This window comes from Vicia villosa, linkage group LG7 (assembly GCF_029867415.1).
Source record: "Vicia villosa cultivar HV-30 ecotype Madison, WI linkage group LG7, Vvil1.0, whole genome shotgun sequence".
NCBI lineage: Eukaryota > Viridiplantae > Streptophyta > Magnoliopsida > Fabales > Fabaceae > Vicia > Vicia villosa.
The window spans coordinates 1,243,424-1,259,711 of record NC_081186.1 but is presented as its reverse complement, the minus strand read 5'-3'; the positions used below and the strand labels follow the sequence as shown (position 1 = coordinate 1,259,711).

At 31.7% G+C, this 16,288-nt stretch overlaps 1 protein-coding gene and 1 long non-coding RNA gene across 2 annotated transcripts; both read right to left on the bottom strand.

Annotated features, from left to right (window-relative positions):
• Nucleotides 1–1,725: 1,725 nt before the first annotated feature.
• LOC131616858 (uncharacterized) lies at nt 1,726–3,080 on the bottom strand. The gene is made up of 6 exons (XM_058888314.1): nt 2,804–3,080; nt 2,540–2,683; nt 2,300–2,390; nt 2,077–2,215; nt 1,823–1,980; nt 1,726–1,732 (listed from the first exon to the last, which is right to left on the bottom strand). Exons 1-6 carry the CDS (start codon nt 3,078–3,080, stop codon nt 1,726–1,728), a joined length of 816 nt encoding a protein of 271 aa, XP_058744297.1.
• A 7,583-nt stretch (nt 3,081–10,663) lies between these two features.
• Nucleotides 10,664–12,129, bottom strand: LOC131616878 (uncharacterized). The gene is made up of 3 exons (XR_009288292.1): nt 11,782–12,129; nt 11,635–11,703; nt 10,664–10,860 (listed from the first exon to the last, which is right to left on the bottom strand). It is a non-coding gene; the product is annotated as an uncharacterized LOC131616878 (long non-coding RNA).
• Nucleotides 12,130–16,288: the final 4,159 nt, after the last annotated feature.

The window sequence follows — 16,288 nt, the reverse complement described above, 5'->3', positions numbered from 1 at the left end:
GCTACCCGGGCCCTAAATGGGCTTTTTAAATTTAAAAAATTAAAAAAAAAACTCCATAATATTTATTATAATTAAAATTAAAAATTATATTATTTTAAACATAAAACATTTTTCAGCACTATATTATCTCTTATAAATGTTATAATGTGCTTCTAAATACAATATATGCCTTAATTGTATAAAATAATACTTGAATGTTTAATTTAAGAGAAAACAAATATAATATGATAAAAGAATGTTAATTATATTAATGTATAATATTTAAAAGAGATAGACTGAATAAAATAAAAATAAAATTTAGTGAAATGAGAAAAAATATTTTGCTATTTTGGAGTAAGACAATATAAATATTTATATATATTTTTTAAAATGTATAGTTATGCGGGCCTGATGGGCTAATCACGGCCCATATGGGCTAGCCCTAATGGGTAGAGGGCTTTTTAGGGTTGGGCTAAAAAGGCACTGAAAAATATGGGCTCTAATTTTAAGGCCCAAGCCCTATGATTTTTCGGGCTGGGCGGGCCGGCCCATATGGGCTAGCCCATTTTGACAGCTCTAGTTCTAACCTATGTATATCAGCCGACAAAAGATAAAATCAAGCCAAGTTATTTAGCATTAATATTTGAAACATAAAAAACAACATGAACTATATATATATATATATATATATATATTGCAGTTAAGTTTAATGAAGGAACATGGAAAAAAACATTAAGAGGGGCCTAAATATTAAGTTTAGGAGTTAAAATACCGCTGAAATGACATACTCCATGCATCAACACACAAATTAACATACAAAATACATATTACTTGAATAATTTTCTTACAAAGGAGGTGTCAAATAATAAGTTGCATCCAAAAAGAAATGACATCTGAAAGAGGCCCATCAAATTACTCCTTCTTTACATGCTTAGTCTTCCTTCCAGGTTTGGCTTTAGTAGCCGATTGTTTAGGGGTAAGTTCTTCAGCCAGCATGAGTTTACTAACAATTGATTATGTAGCAACCCTCTTGGCAGGAGTCGAGCTAGAGCTCGCAGATGAGCTCCCTGAATAGTTTGCATCCAAGGATGGTTGTGCAGACTATTCTACTTCTTCAAATTGTGTTTCCTAGTAAAAAGATTGGAAAAAAATTAACATCCCTGGATAGTATGATAAAGAATGAAGTCATGTAATGTAGATAAATTTTGAAATGACTTACAGTTGCTTGGATTGAATGATCAATATCATTTTTGGTTTGATTTTCCACAACAGCGGCATTTAAAGTTAGTTGTACAAAAAAACATGCTTTTCTTAAAATAGATTTACATAATAAACATATACGGCGAACATTAAAGTTATATCAACGGGTGTAATACCTCATTAGGGCAGAGGTAGTTGTCAAACATGTTGAAAAGGTTGTCCTCGTTAAGTATTGCTACGACAGAGAATTGCTCGTAGAACTATTGATATTTGACACAGAAGACCAATTCTTTATTCAACAACACATCGAGGTGAACAAGCCAAATCTTAGGGTTGTCTTCTCCAGCTTATGGACCACAATACAAAATATATTAGCAATCAGATTTCAAGCAAACGAAAGTTGAAATAAGATTGTTGGAAGTTCTAACTAACCTTCTTCATAACTTGTCTTAACTCCTTAGCATTCAATTTCGTGTAAGGGATAACGTCTTTGTCCCAAAAAACAAAAGTACCTTTGTGGTTATCATACTCAAGCTCAAGTTCAATTTAGAATCTATAAGAAAATTAAATGTATAAAATTAGATAATCATGAAATAGTAGGCAGAATGTTATATAGTTGAACATTGAGTTAAGTTGGGCTCACTTGGTTGCGGGTTCGACATTGGTAATTCCGCATGGACATTCAAAATTTTCACCTTGTGACTTGTTAGAAGCTTTGCAGCCAGGGCATGACTCAAAATACCATCCAAACTTGGAAGCTCTGAAACGTTTGGTCGTGCCAATGGTGGTTGCAAAACAGTCCTATTTCATAGAAGAATATACATATAAGCATTGAGTATGACATGCCAGGTTAATTTGTATGGAAAAAACTCGCAACGAAATTGATATCAGTTGTACCTTTCGTCCTTCATAGATTGCACGGATACTTTTGACTTCATTGAGGCTGGTCCAACATTTGTTAGAAGTTTGAAGGGACGATTCACAAGTTAATGACAGCGAAAGCGCAGGTACATTGGACAATTCATTTTCTCCAAAGCTGAAAGGGCAATTATTAAAATAAATCTTGTATTGATAGGGTAATAATAGTAGTAATAATAATGAGTATGTTTACAGATCATACCTTTCTTTGAATTCATCAACCTGGGGATGGTCCAAGTTCAAGAGAAGTCTAGAGCCATTCCATGCATTTGAGAGACTTGGTGCTCCAGAAACTGTAGAATAAAGGACACAAGTTTATAATGAAACAGAACAGAGCATCTTCAAGTATAACAATGGCACTAACAAACATGTAGCAAGTACATAAACATGGAGCAAGTACATAAATGGAAACATCAAATAAGTTATGGACCAAGATAGCAACCTGTGTTTGTTTTGCACCATGCATGTGTCAAGACGGTAATAGTAGGACCAACCATCTTTCCAGGGGTATTGTAGTTCATAAACTGTTTGCAGTAATCATCCCATAACACATCCTGTAAAACCCCAATGACATCTGCAAAGGGTACTACATTGAGAGTTTCTCGAAAAGCAATATAGAAACATGTGGATTGCCATATCAGGAAGGCCTCTCCCTAGGTTTATTGCATATTTTACTCAAAACAACTTTAGTATAGTAGATAATTACCGTATAACATGTCAGGTTTGTAGCTTCCTTTGAGAAACTTTTCAATAGGGTGAAAGTTGTACTTATGAGTCGGTATTTCTGAAATCGCCATAATTGTCATAGTAGTCCCTCCATTGAATACAAGTTTGAGTGGGTTAGGACAAACTTTGAAAGGTCCATCATTCAGAATAGGCTCTCCATTATAAAGGGAATATGTTTCATGCTCTTTGACTTGTTCAATCCAATCTTTGAAATCTCGGCTCCAAGTCGTGATGTGGATCCGATCACCCTGTGGCATGTTTCAATTTCCAAATATCACAAAAGGCAAAAACTGTGGTAATGTTATAACTAATATTTACATATGGCTCAACAAATAAACCTAAAAAAAAACATAATTAAACTAAGAAAGAATGAAACAAAAACATTCTAACATAGTTCGTAGAATGATTCAAAATCAGGCAGAGTGGTTCTAGTCATTACATTGTTATATGTTTGAAACACCATATGAGGTCTATGTGAGTTGTGAAATTATAGAAACTTATGAACAAATGATTAAACACATCAATGGTAGGACTCTACATATCAGAATGGTAAAAAACTTGGTAATGTTAGAACTAATGTCGACATCTGCATGAACAAATAAACCTAAATAAAAACAGAATAAGACAAACAAATAATGAAACAAAACAGAACTACATAAGTCATAGAATGTAACAACAACAGGCAAAATGGTTTTACTCATTTGTTATATGTTTGAAACACCATATGAGGTCTATGTGAGTTGTAAAATTATAGAAACTTATGAACAAATAATTAAGCACATCAATGGCAGGACTCTACATATCAGAATGGTAAAAAACCTTGGTAATGTTAGAACTAATGTTGACATCTGCATGAACAAATAAACCTATATAAAAACAGAATAAGATAAACAAATAATGAAACAAAACAGAACTACATAAGCAATAGAATGTAACAACAACAGGAAAAATGGTTCTACTCATTTGTTATATGTTTGAAACACCATATGAGGTCTATGTGAGTTGTAAAATTATAGAAACTTATGAACAAATAATTAAACACATCAATGGCAGGACTCTACATATCATAATGGTAAAAAACCTTGGTAATGTTAGAACTAATGTTGACATCTGCATGAACAAATAAACCTAAATAAAAACAGAATAAGACAAACAAATAATGAAACAAAACAGAACTACATAAGTCATAGAATGTAACAACAATAGGAAAAATGGTTCTACTCATTTGTTATATGTTTGAAACACCATATGAGGTCTATGTGAGTTGTAAAATTATAGAAACGTATGAACAAATAATTAAACACATCAATGGTAGGACTCTACATATCGGAATGGTAAAAAACCTTGGTAATGTTAGAACTCATGTTGACATCTGGATGAACAAATAAACCTAAATAAAAACAGAATAAGACAAACAAATAATGAAACAAAACAAAACTACATAAGTCATAGAATGTAACAACAACAAGAAAAATGGTTCTACTCATTTGTTATATGTTTGAAACACCATATGAGGTCTATGTGAGTTTTAAAATTATAGAAACTTATGAACAAATAATTAAACACATCAATGGTAGACTCTTATATTTTTTTAAAAGTGCATCACGAATATTTTGTTTCCAAACTGAATCAGCACAAAGTTCATTTAAGAAATTAATATTTGAAAAAACCAAACCTTTCCATCTTGAATGATCATCTCAAGGTGTTGTTGTCATGTTTTTCCCTTAACAACCCACAAATCAACAACCCTTATCAGTATCTTCCAGACTTGGTTTCCCTGGACAAGATCCTTGATGAGTATTGGAGCCCTTTACATTGTTATTGGCCGAGTCTGAGAAACAAATGCAAGCTATATAAGTTGGTGCATCTCTAAAACACTCTTAAAAAGATAATCTTGAGAAATAGATATAGTTACAGCAAGTTATAAATAAAAGAAGGTCCTTTATAAATATAAACACAAACATTTAAAACAAATAATATTTGCGGATGAATAGCAACAAAATGATAGAACCAAGAAGATTTGCGGGTGAATAAGATAAAAGAATGGTTATTTCCGGCTGAATTTAAAGGAAAACGATTCATATATCACGGAATATGCAAAAAGGATTTGATGTAACCAAGAAATGCAGGAAAAACGGTTGTTTCATTCATTTCAAACCAGAGGAAGGATGCGTTGAAATAGGGAAGAGATAGAGAAGGATTCAAACAACACAGTATAGCAATTTCATGTAGAAGAAATTTGAATGGAAGGAGAGAAGTTTGAAATGAACCTGTAAAATGAAACTGTAGATAGAAAGGGAGAATATACAAGGTTGAGAATGGAGAGAGAAGTTGCAGAGTTGTTGAATATAGTTCAGTCTGAAAAATGAGTGTATTGGGAGGAGGGAAAAGTGAGCTTTTCTAATATGACCAATGAGGGTCGAGCAGATGTCATGTAAAAAAACTGTATAGTAGTAGATACATTGTTTCATTTAGTTAATTACAAAAATATTCATGTAGTAAGACTAAGGGTGGAAACAGGCCAGACCGATAACAGGGACCTACAGGCTAGCCTATATAGGCTCAGGTCAGACCATACATTATTTTTAAATAGAAAAGGCCTGGGCTTTTTTATAAGCCTATTTAGTTAAAAAGGCTAGGCCTCAGACCCTAAAAAAAGCCTTTTAAGTCTGTTAGGCCGACCTATTTAAATAAATATGAATACTTTTTTATTATCATTATATTATGTTTTGTACTTTGAATTAAAATACATTAATGAAACTTGGTTATCTTGAAGAACTTGTGAAAATAAGATGAAAACACCTTATGAAGATTGTTCTCATAAGTTCTTTTAGTTAGTCAGTCTATTTAAGCATTATTTTAATTGCTTATTTACATATGTCTAAAACAAATAGGCTTTTAAGTAGGCTAACAGGCTAACCAGCCCTTCGAAAAGGCCAGACTCAGGCCTAAAAAATAAGCCTACGACAGGCTACAGGTCAGGCTTAGGCTTCAGTTTTTTTGACAGGTCAGACTTAGGCTTGGCAAAGCCTAACTCGGCTCAGCCTATTTCCACCCTTAAGTAAGACCAACTAATTAATTTAGTATAGCATTGGTCCAACCTCTAAAGGGAATTATTGGTAATCCGTGGACAACATAGTATAAAAAAGGATTTAATTAGAAGGTTACTATTTTATCGTTTTTGCCAGTGGCGGAGCCAATGCCCGGCGAGGCTGGGCACCTGCCCGGGCTCTTCCGCGCGTAACCTCAAGTCTAACCTAAGTACATACTCGAATTCTTTCTTCGTAACAATTGCTTGGACTCTCTTCTGGATTCACACACAGTTTTGGTTCAGCCATGATTTCTACGAAGAGTTCGACGAAATGCCCCCACTGGTTTCTATTCTTCTACTTCTGTTTTGATATTCTTGTGATAGATTGTTAAATTGTTATACTAATGCAGCCCGTGAATTGGTTACTCTGTTACCATTATCGCTGTTTTGAAACTCGCATGCAAAGTGTTCGATGAAATGCATAGGTCAGTTTCTTGCTTCTTTCCCTTGAGTAGTGTAGTTGGTTAAGGCTCACAATATTAATTTGTTCTGTTTTTATAAGGTGCGGCTTAAGGATCATTTGTTTCTATCTCTTTTTACTAGAGTCAAATGCAGCCATTTATTTTCTCAAGTATGTGGATTATTTGACTATTATTCATGTCGCAAAATGATTAGTGAGTTAGTAAATATCTTCACTGGTTATATTCATGTCATGGCATCTTATATCTTATATACTTGTTATAACATATTACTTATACATGATTAATTAGGTGTAATCTTATGAATTAGTTTAGGATTATATATATGTATAATTAGTATTGAATCAGTGTAGTAAACTGTATAAGAGGCAGATGAATTAAGAAAAGCATTTGAAGAAGGATTGAAACCATCTCCATCCATAGCAAAAGGAATTATGAATTTTCTGATTCAAAACTCGCCATTGGCTGAAGTTGAAATCATAGATTGCTCAAAGGAAAAACGACAGTCAACTACTAGATAGATTGTTATGATTGGTTTATCGTTTTTGTTTGCTTCTCCGATTCTGTTTGCATCGGTTAGCAAAAAAATAGAAAGAACCAAGCCTAATTAACTGAGTTAAGTATTTGTTTAGGACTTGATGAGTAGCTACTTTATTCAATGCACAGATAATTTATTTGTGGTTCTGGTTTAATCATTGTTTTTTATTATTGAACAGAATTATGATTGTTTTCTTACTTCTATTTACTTAAGTAGATAGGAGGACATACTGGTCTCTAACTCCATCCAATATTCAATATTTCATTTGGATGGGATGGATTCTTTATTTAAGCATAAGCTTAGTGGCATTTTAGCTTGGTTTAATTTTTGTGTTGTTCTTCATCTACTTTACTAACATGATGCATCTCTAGAAGCAATTATGAGACGCCTAGGAAAGTTTGGTTATAATTGAATGTAACAATCAAATGAATTGATGATTCGCTCAGGAAGAGTTTAGAACTATGTTATTCTACCCCTAAAATTAATTAGTCTATAACGCGGTCTTTAAATTTTTGCCCAGGCTTCGTAGTTTTTCTAGCTTCGCCACTGGTTTTTGCTGTGTAAAATAAAATGAAGCAAAGGGTATTATAGGTAGAGTGGTCAATCCTTTAATAATGGTAAGACAGGGCCGGCCCAATAAATCAGGAGGCCCTGTTCTAATATTAAAAATAACTTAAATTAAAAAACAAAATTTTAATAATTAAAAATAACACATTAAAAATAAAATTATATATTAATTAAATAAATGAATAAAAACTCAAAATATTATGAAAGATGTAAAGAAAAATGTAACAAATTTTATTAGAGGCATAAATAAAATGTTAAACATCACGTGAACACCATCAATATGTGCCTATGGTTTTATAGCGTTAATATACAGGCCTGGCCTTCGTGTTCCGTCTCTCACTCTCTCATTTTATTTTTATTTTTCTTTATATATTTTCCTATTTAATAATAATAATAAATAAAATTGGGCCCCTTAAATTTTGGGGCCCTGTTCTATAGCACAGGTTGCACCTGTAGAAAGTTCATCTTATTGGGCCCCTTAAATTTTGCAAAGTTCATCTTATTTTTTCAAAAATAGTCGTCGAAGGTTGATGTTGAAGCATGCAATTTATATTCGGGAGAACTATTTGTCATTAATTAATATGGTAATTTATTTTTTTTATCTTCAAAAAAATAAAAAATGATTATATTATATAAATTATATTTTTTATAAAATTTATATTCATGACAAATATTTGTAGTAAAAAAATAAAATTAGTGGTTTTTTTAATAGCCAACATAAATATTAAAATAATAATAATAATACATTAACTATAGTTTTTTACACATTAAACTTTTAACGCATTAAATTTTTAACCCTTATATAAAAATAATTGTTTGCCACAATTCAATTAGTAAGTTTTAATTTTTATATTTTAATTAAAAATCAGAATCATTATATTGTTATAAAAATATATAGGGACAAATGAGAATAAAAAATTAATTAAAATTATTTCTTTTTAATATTGTCGAAGTAAAAATAAAAATAATTATAGTAAAATTAATATACTTTTTCACACTTCAATTATTTTTTTCATTAATGAGAAAAATTTAATATAATCTGAATATCTTCAAAACAAAATTACAAATGATTATCATGATAATATATATATATTTGCAAATTTGAATGATTTGTTAAACATTAATTTATTTGTATTTGTATAGACCTTCTATACCGATATTCTAAACTGATGAAATTTAATGATCTTTACAAATGTTTTGTTATAGTGATATATCAAGCAATATTAAGATTTAAAAAGAGCTATAAATATTGTCTATATTAAATGGAAATTCATTGTTTTGTATCTATATCAAGCAAAAAAGGTATTTAAAGGGGTTTAAAACCCCCACAATCTGCCTCTTTTTCTTTAATTTTGTCTTTGTCTGACGAGGCGAGACGTGTTGCATGCCACGTAAGCCTCCGTTAGAGCAATCTAACGGGAGGAATCAAAATTTATGACGGAAAATTTTATAAGGATCAAAATTCGACGAAATTTTTTGTAAGGACTAAAAGTGAAAAGTGTCATACTTATATGGACTAAAAACTTATTTAACCCTATAAATTATATATTAAAAAAACCATAATATAAAAATAAAATTATAATTTAAAATATTTTAAATTTAAATAAGACAAATTCGAACAATAAGTTACTATAAAATCTACCATAAAGTTAATAACAAATACTTACATAGTCACATTACTAAAAATGACTCAAAAAACAAAGATACTACTAATCATTTGTCAACCAAGTTAAAATGACAAAACAATTTAAATTACAACCAAGTCAAAAAAAAAAAGTACAACAATGCATTTAAACCATGAACTTGACTTTTCAAAACAACGACCTCTTGAGAGTCACTTGAAAGACTTTAGGGTTTCTTTGATAATGAAACCAAAGTCTTGGAAATGGTTCCTGGGTTTCATTGTGCTATGCTAGAGTGTAAAAAATTACACCGACACAACAAAAAAGATATCCTACATTATTTGAGATGTTTATAAACTATTTTTAACTTATAGAAATAACTAATACATAAACACATAATAGTACTAGACAATGCATGGTACTCAAGTATGCCACTGACAGTGAGTAAGTGATGCTTACTGTGTATCTTAATTTTACGGACAAAGGTACAAAACAAAAAATATATATCTAATAAATAATTTGGTATACTTTTATTCTTAAGTAATCAACATATTAAATTAAACAATACACCCTTGTTCTTTAGGGTGTATATTTATTCCTTCTTTTAAAAATATCTAAAGAAAACCAATCAAATTTCTCCATTTTTAGAGACAAGCTTGGGGATACAAAAACCATTCAATCAATGGTTGCGTAGTATTTCTTGCTACTTCGTTACTTTCGTGGTCACAAAAAAGCTCAAAATTTCTAAAGAAAACAGAAGTAGAAAAGTCACGCACTTTTATTTGTCTATGATCTTTGGAAAACTTTGGAGATGAATCCATATGCTTCTTTAGATTTAAGTCAAGGTACTAAAATACAAGATACAATCGCTTCTCACTTTGCACAACATCCTGCAACCTGCCGTCCACATTAGGGGTATTCGCGGTTCAAGAACTGAACTGAACCGAACTATATTAGTGGTTCAGTGTAGTTCTTAAAAAACTGCTTTAACAAAAAATGGATAATCTGTTAAACCAATTACAATTCAGTTTAGAACCAGTTCAGAACCGGTTCAGAGTTTTAAACTAGTTTAATTTATTTTAACCAATTTAAAACCAAATTTTTTGAAAGAATTGGATTATCTTTTAACCAAATTACAAACTGGTTTTCTCATATGTTATAAAACTAGTTTTTTGTGGTTTTTTTAATAAAATTGGATACAAATCTGGATTTTTTAATTAATTTGATTGGCTTAACAAATTAAAAAAAAATTTTAAGTGATTAAAAACTGGATTTTTTTGGGTTTAAAATAGCAATTTTTTAAAAAAAAATTGATTTGCTTAGCAAATTTTTAGGAAAATTAAGTGATTAAAAAAATTTAACTCTAAATTTAATTAAAATTATTATTTCTTAAACAATAATTAACTATAAAAAACAAATTTATTTTGAATATGTTTGTATATCAAATAATGATATGCTAATGCAGCTCAATTAAATTGTACAAGTATATTCACTTGAACTTTTAGCTAAACTAAATTATAAATGGCATAATGTTGAGTTATATATGCTAAAGTGAAACATCTTTATACATATGGGAGAACATAATAACAGATAAAAGTGTGTACTTTCTCCCATGTTACTTGACATATAGAGTGATGTATCCTCTAAATTTGATTTCAATAAGCAATAAGAAAACACCACAATAATAAGTGTTTTCCGGGACAGCCGCCAGAAGTAAACTAACACCAGCATTGACAATCTCGCACCTTCGAAGCTTAAAATACTATAATATTATCAGTGACTTGGGAGTAAACCAATCACCTGAAAAAGAACAGAATAGTTATATAAGCTGGTTTGAACATATTTATGAACTATGGTTTTAATAAGATAGCAAAACCGCGTTGTAGTGTTGGCTTTTGTTGATCACTATAATGTCGCGTTTTATTCATCCAAAAAGATAGAAATAGTTCAACAAGACACTGACACTCTCCTTATTATTATCACACAAACATTACAATAATAATTGCTTGCGTTTTAAAATTGATCTATTGATTCAGTAACTAGTGACATTATATATTTCCCTCTTAATCTCTGTAAGTTTCTTCTATCTAAGGGTAATTTTTGTAACAAACTCAAGATTTTCAGAAAAATCCTCATTTGGATTCATTACTTCCTCTTATTCACTAAAGCATTCTATTATCTATAACAAACACGAGATTCTCAGAAAAATCCTATTTTTTAATTAACATACAGCGAGACCAATAACAGCAAAAAAATCAACTAACTACTATCGCCTCAGTCGCAAATATGAGAGCAAAAACTACAACATAAATCTCATTCTTCTCGGTAAATTGCAGTATGCTAGTCACAAAACAACCATGACTTAAGCACCATTAAAACAATATGGTATCAGTGACAGAAGGTTGTTCGATAAGTACATATAGGTGGAGATTTTAAGTAGAAATTGAAGGTTATATATCCCATAACTCATGTTGGTACAAGTAAAAGTTAAAACTATAAGGTAAATGAACTCTTGTAGAATAGAGCAATTGATTGAAAGGTGATACTAGTCATGTAAAGTGTAAACATTCTTACCAAGTTTTCAATCATCAACAATTGACATAAAAGCCGAGCAACTGCCAGCATCCGGTGTAGAATGTAGTTCTACAAAAGAAAGAAAGAAAATTAATACGTATCAATAAAGTAATAAGACACTACTTTTTTCATTTTTTGAACTCATACCATCCTCAATTCGATCAATATCATCGAGATCCTCAATACTAAGAAAAGATGGAACTACTCCTTTTAGCCAATCTTCAGTAAAAATAAGTGCTTCCACACTAGCCGCTGTTAAAGAACTACAATATGCGTCAAGGATCCTTCCTCCATTACTAAAAGCAGATTCAGAGGCTACACTGGATATCGGTATGGCAAAAACCTCTCTTGCAATGCTTGCAAGTATTGGATATCTGCTTGAATTCACCTTCCACCACTCTAGCACATCAAAATTTGGTGGACGGTTTTATACTTCTTCTTGAATATATTTCTGTAATTCTGTCTCCGATGTGCTGCACTCATCTGACTGGTAGAATTCAGCACAATGGTATGTGTAGCGGTAAAAATGTGACTCGAGCGTTTTCGCGCGCTCGAAGTACAACAGAGTCGCCACCGAACTTTATTTATTCCAAAAGGAAAGGGAAAATATCGATAAAACCCACGAAGAGAAAAGAAATGGATAAGATGGTCATCGCAACCAAATTTAGGTTCGGGAGTCGGTTAAGCATGGGAAAGGTATTAGCACCCCTCACCTCCATCGTACTCGATGGGACCCATTTAGTTATTCATGTGATCAATTGTTAGCTTATTATCTATTTGCGTTATTTATTAGGTTGGAAAGAAGGAAGAAACAAATAAGATTTTTTATTATTGTGCTCGCCAAGACATTTGTATCTTGTGCCTACGTATTCCCTAGTGCAATGGGAAAGTCAGAGCGATCGTAGTTCGGGGTAAAACCGCGAAAATTTATTGGTTGATTTTAGCGAGAGGTACTTGATCGCATTCAAACAATACTATGCGCACATGGATAAGAGATTGTTTGCGTCACTACAAGAATGGATGACTAAATCGAGGTTAAAACAAGATTTTGGCCATCATCGCATTCGAGTGGAAAACATTCGATCTTCACATGTGGAAGTATAATTGCATTTGAATTTTGACTAAGTGTCTCATGTTATAAAAAAGGTTTTAAAATTAAAAGGTATGAATAAATTTGGAATTGTTTGTTAAGAGAAATCAAACATTTAAACAAAGGCTTAACGGCCATCACCTAAACGCTTGAAAGAGAAAATTGTACAAGTACGTACAACCCCCTCGTAGATGATGAAAAGAATTCTCGCTAAGGCGAGAGGGAGGTATTATTTAATCGAGTCCAAATATTTAAACAAAAGCTTAACGGCCATCGCTTAAAATACTTGAAAGAGAACTCGCTAAATCAAGTTTTATAAAGTCTTTTAACGGAGTCTACGCACTCAAACAATGGCTTAACGGCCATCGCCTAAACGCTTTGAAGAACAACTTGTACAAGTACGTACAAACCCTTCTTCCTTATCCATTATAGACTAAAATAATTTGATTGTTAAAAGAATGCATTTTTTGTAAAAGAGGATGAATTAAATCGAATTTTATGGAGCGTTTAACGGAATTCAAGTATTCGAATAAAAGCGTAACGGCCATCACCCAAATACTTTTAGGACAACTCGTACAAGTACGTACGAACCCTCCTTGATTCATCCATTAAAACTCGAAACTCGATTCAATTAGAAAGATATTTTTTTGAAATATTTTGATAAATCCTAAACATACACCCAAAGACATATATTATTTTTGTCTTTTCTAAGAAAATATTCTAAACAAAAAGAAATGACTTAATTAGTTTATTTAAATTAATAGAAAATAGAAAGAAGTGTATCAATGAAAAAAGGGTTTATAAATAAAAATGAGCTAGGCCCACTAGCAATCATGACCCAAACACACAAAAATCTAATTAACTTCTAGAAATCTTAATAATTAGAAAAAGAATAAGTAAATAAAAATAATAAAATAGAATAATAAAAAAAATATTAAAAGAAGTGAGAAGACATGAGCCGTAGCGCTCCTCACCTTAAATCTCTCATAAGTTGTTTTTTTTTTAATTAAATTTTGACTAAAAAAAGAGGTGAAGTCTAAGGTGAGGCAGCTGTTAAGTCCCTCACCGGTGTACCAATAAAATTTATCGTTGGATAAAATCAAGGGTTTAGATTCATTCAAATTAAATAAGAAAACATATACAACTCTCCACACACAATTTTTTTCCACACACCTTCCTACCTCGCCTCCATTGATGACGAACACTCACACCTTTGACGATAATTCTCACACCACCAATTGTAATCTCTATTACTCGTCAGATTAGAACTTATTCAACAGTGCTTTTCAAAAAAAAAATCCAATCAATCATCGATGAGATGTAGTTTTTACTTTCTACCTAACCTTTATCGGTTGTCACTACATCATAACAACAACTTCCATGACTCCTTAAGTCTTGATCTCTCATTTCATTTTATTGTCTTAAACTCAGATTTATAAATCAATAAGTCCTGATCTCTCATTTCATTTTATTGTCTTAAACTCAGATTTATAAATCAAAAGTGGTTTCCTTTTGTCATCTCTGAATTCAATTGCATTTTTATTCCTTCATTTTTTCTAAACCAGATTAAAATCATAACCTGCCAAATTCCACTGAAAACCAAAATACATTTCTATTCTTTCATTCTATGCTAATTACTGTCTCCATGTTTTAAATTTAGGTTTGATCTAATTATTCATACTTTAATTTAATGAAATTTTAACCTCCCATATCACATTTTTATAAGATTCTGGTTGTGTCATTTCTTTATAAAATCATATATCATACACTCAAACAAGTGTGGAGGAAGAGATGAACATACCAATTTGTGAGATTCGAAGAATATGGCAAACAAAAGAGGTGAAATAGTTGACCAAAGGTTCTAATCAAGCATTGAATTCAAAATTTAAAATCTAAGGTTCAATGTCGCCTATTGTGTGATAAAGAGAGTTTTAGGCCTGAACATATTTGAAAGAAAATGTTGTTTTTTTAATGAGTGATTGTCGATCATTGTGTCTTCCATTAACGTCCATGGTGGCTGAGAAAAAGGAAATGATTTATGAAAAATAAAATTATTGAGAGAGTTGTAATTGTGTGTGAGTGGTTTAAACATTCTCTTTTTAATTTGCATAGATCTAAACCTTTGATTTTATCTATCGGTAAAAAATTAAATAGTCCACCTATGAGGGACTTAATAGCTCCCTCACCTTAGATATCACCAAAAAAAGAAAACTAATAAAAAAAAGTGGAGAACAAATTTGGAGGTAGAACCGCCCCCCACCCATTAATTCTCTCCCTAATTAGTTTCTTTTATATTTTTGAATTAAATGAAATAAAAAAATGCTAGCTACAAAAGAGGGATGACATTGACCAAATATATCAATTATCAATCAACAACATTAAATGTAAAAATAAAATTAATTAAAAAGGAAGAAGAAAAAGGAATAAAACAACGCTCTCTCTCTCTCTCATTTATCTCTCTATTAATTGCCTTTTAATTATTCTAATTGGAAATCAATAAAAATAAATTAAAAGTAATCAATAAAAAAGAAATCTCTTTGTTTCAAAAACTGTACTCTCTCTCTCTCTCAATCTTTCGATCTCGTCGCTATAAAAAACAACAACAAAACGAAAACCTTCTCGACCTCACCTCTTTCTCGGTTTCTCACAGATTCAAACAAACATACAAGCAATAGTTAAATCCCTAACCCCATTGCAACCAAACCCCCAATTGCAAACCTAGAACCGTGATTAATTCTCATTAAGCTGCAGAGATTACAGTTACATAGGGCAATTTAGAGCAGAAATTAAAAGAAAAAAATGCAAACCAAAAGCGAATAAGGTATGTTGTCCTTCGACATTCTCCTTTGCTTTCGGTTGCTCTGCTCTTCGTCTCTCTTCCACTTCTGCCTTGTGTGTGGTACTCGGATTTGAGTGGTTGTTGCGAATCTGTGTGTTTTGTTGGAAAATTAGTGAAGGATTGGTTACTGCTGTGTGTGTTTTTGGTTGATGAATGGGAATGCTGCGGTTTCGGTGATGAGGTAAGGTTAAGGATGGAGGTTATCGTATCGTGATAAAAGTTATGGGTTATGTGTATCAGTGTATGTTGCTGTGACTAAAGGAGAGGTTCGGTGAGCAGAGGTTTTGAGGAGTAGTTGTTGGTGTGGTTGAAGTTCTGGGTTGGTTTGTGTAGTATCTCAGAAGAGTTTTGAAGAGTTTTGAAGGTGTGATTTTCGTTCCGTTTTTTCTCCCCTTTTGTGTGTGAAAGTGTGTGGTTTTACAGAGGAGGATTAGGGTTTTGAGAAGACAAGAATTGAGATAAGATCAAGGGAACATTTTCTGATCTTTGTACAAATTTGTTAGTGGAATTGGAATTTGCAAGGTAGTGGAGTAGTGGAATGGTGAGGAAGGACAATGAGGAGGAGAGTTTGTTTTGGAGTGAAGCAGAAAACGTGTACTATTTTTTTTGTCTTTTGTGAAAATTTGGATGAAAATGGGTAGTGGTGTGAAACGTGAATCTCTTTGGCAAAAGTGGTCCCTACAACTTCTCAAATGGACTCAAATCTTGGACTTTAAGATCAAAGT

Excerpts from the sequence above, each read along its gene's own strand:
- LOC131616858 (XM_058888314.1), bottom strand. The coding sequence starts at position 3,080 with ATGCCACAGGGTGATCGGATCCACATCACGACTTGGAGCCGAGATTTC. Across the intron at positions 2,684-2,803 it reads CAAACCTGACATGTTATACG|TACCCTTTGCAGATGTCATT; the intron begins GTAATTATCTAC and ends CTCTCAATGTAG. Across the intron at positions 1,981-2,076 it reads CAATCTATGAAGGACGAAAG|GACTGTTTTGCAACCACCAT; the intron begins GTACAACTGATA and ends TCTATGAAATAG.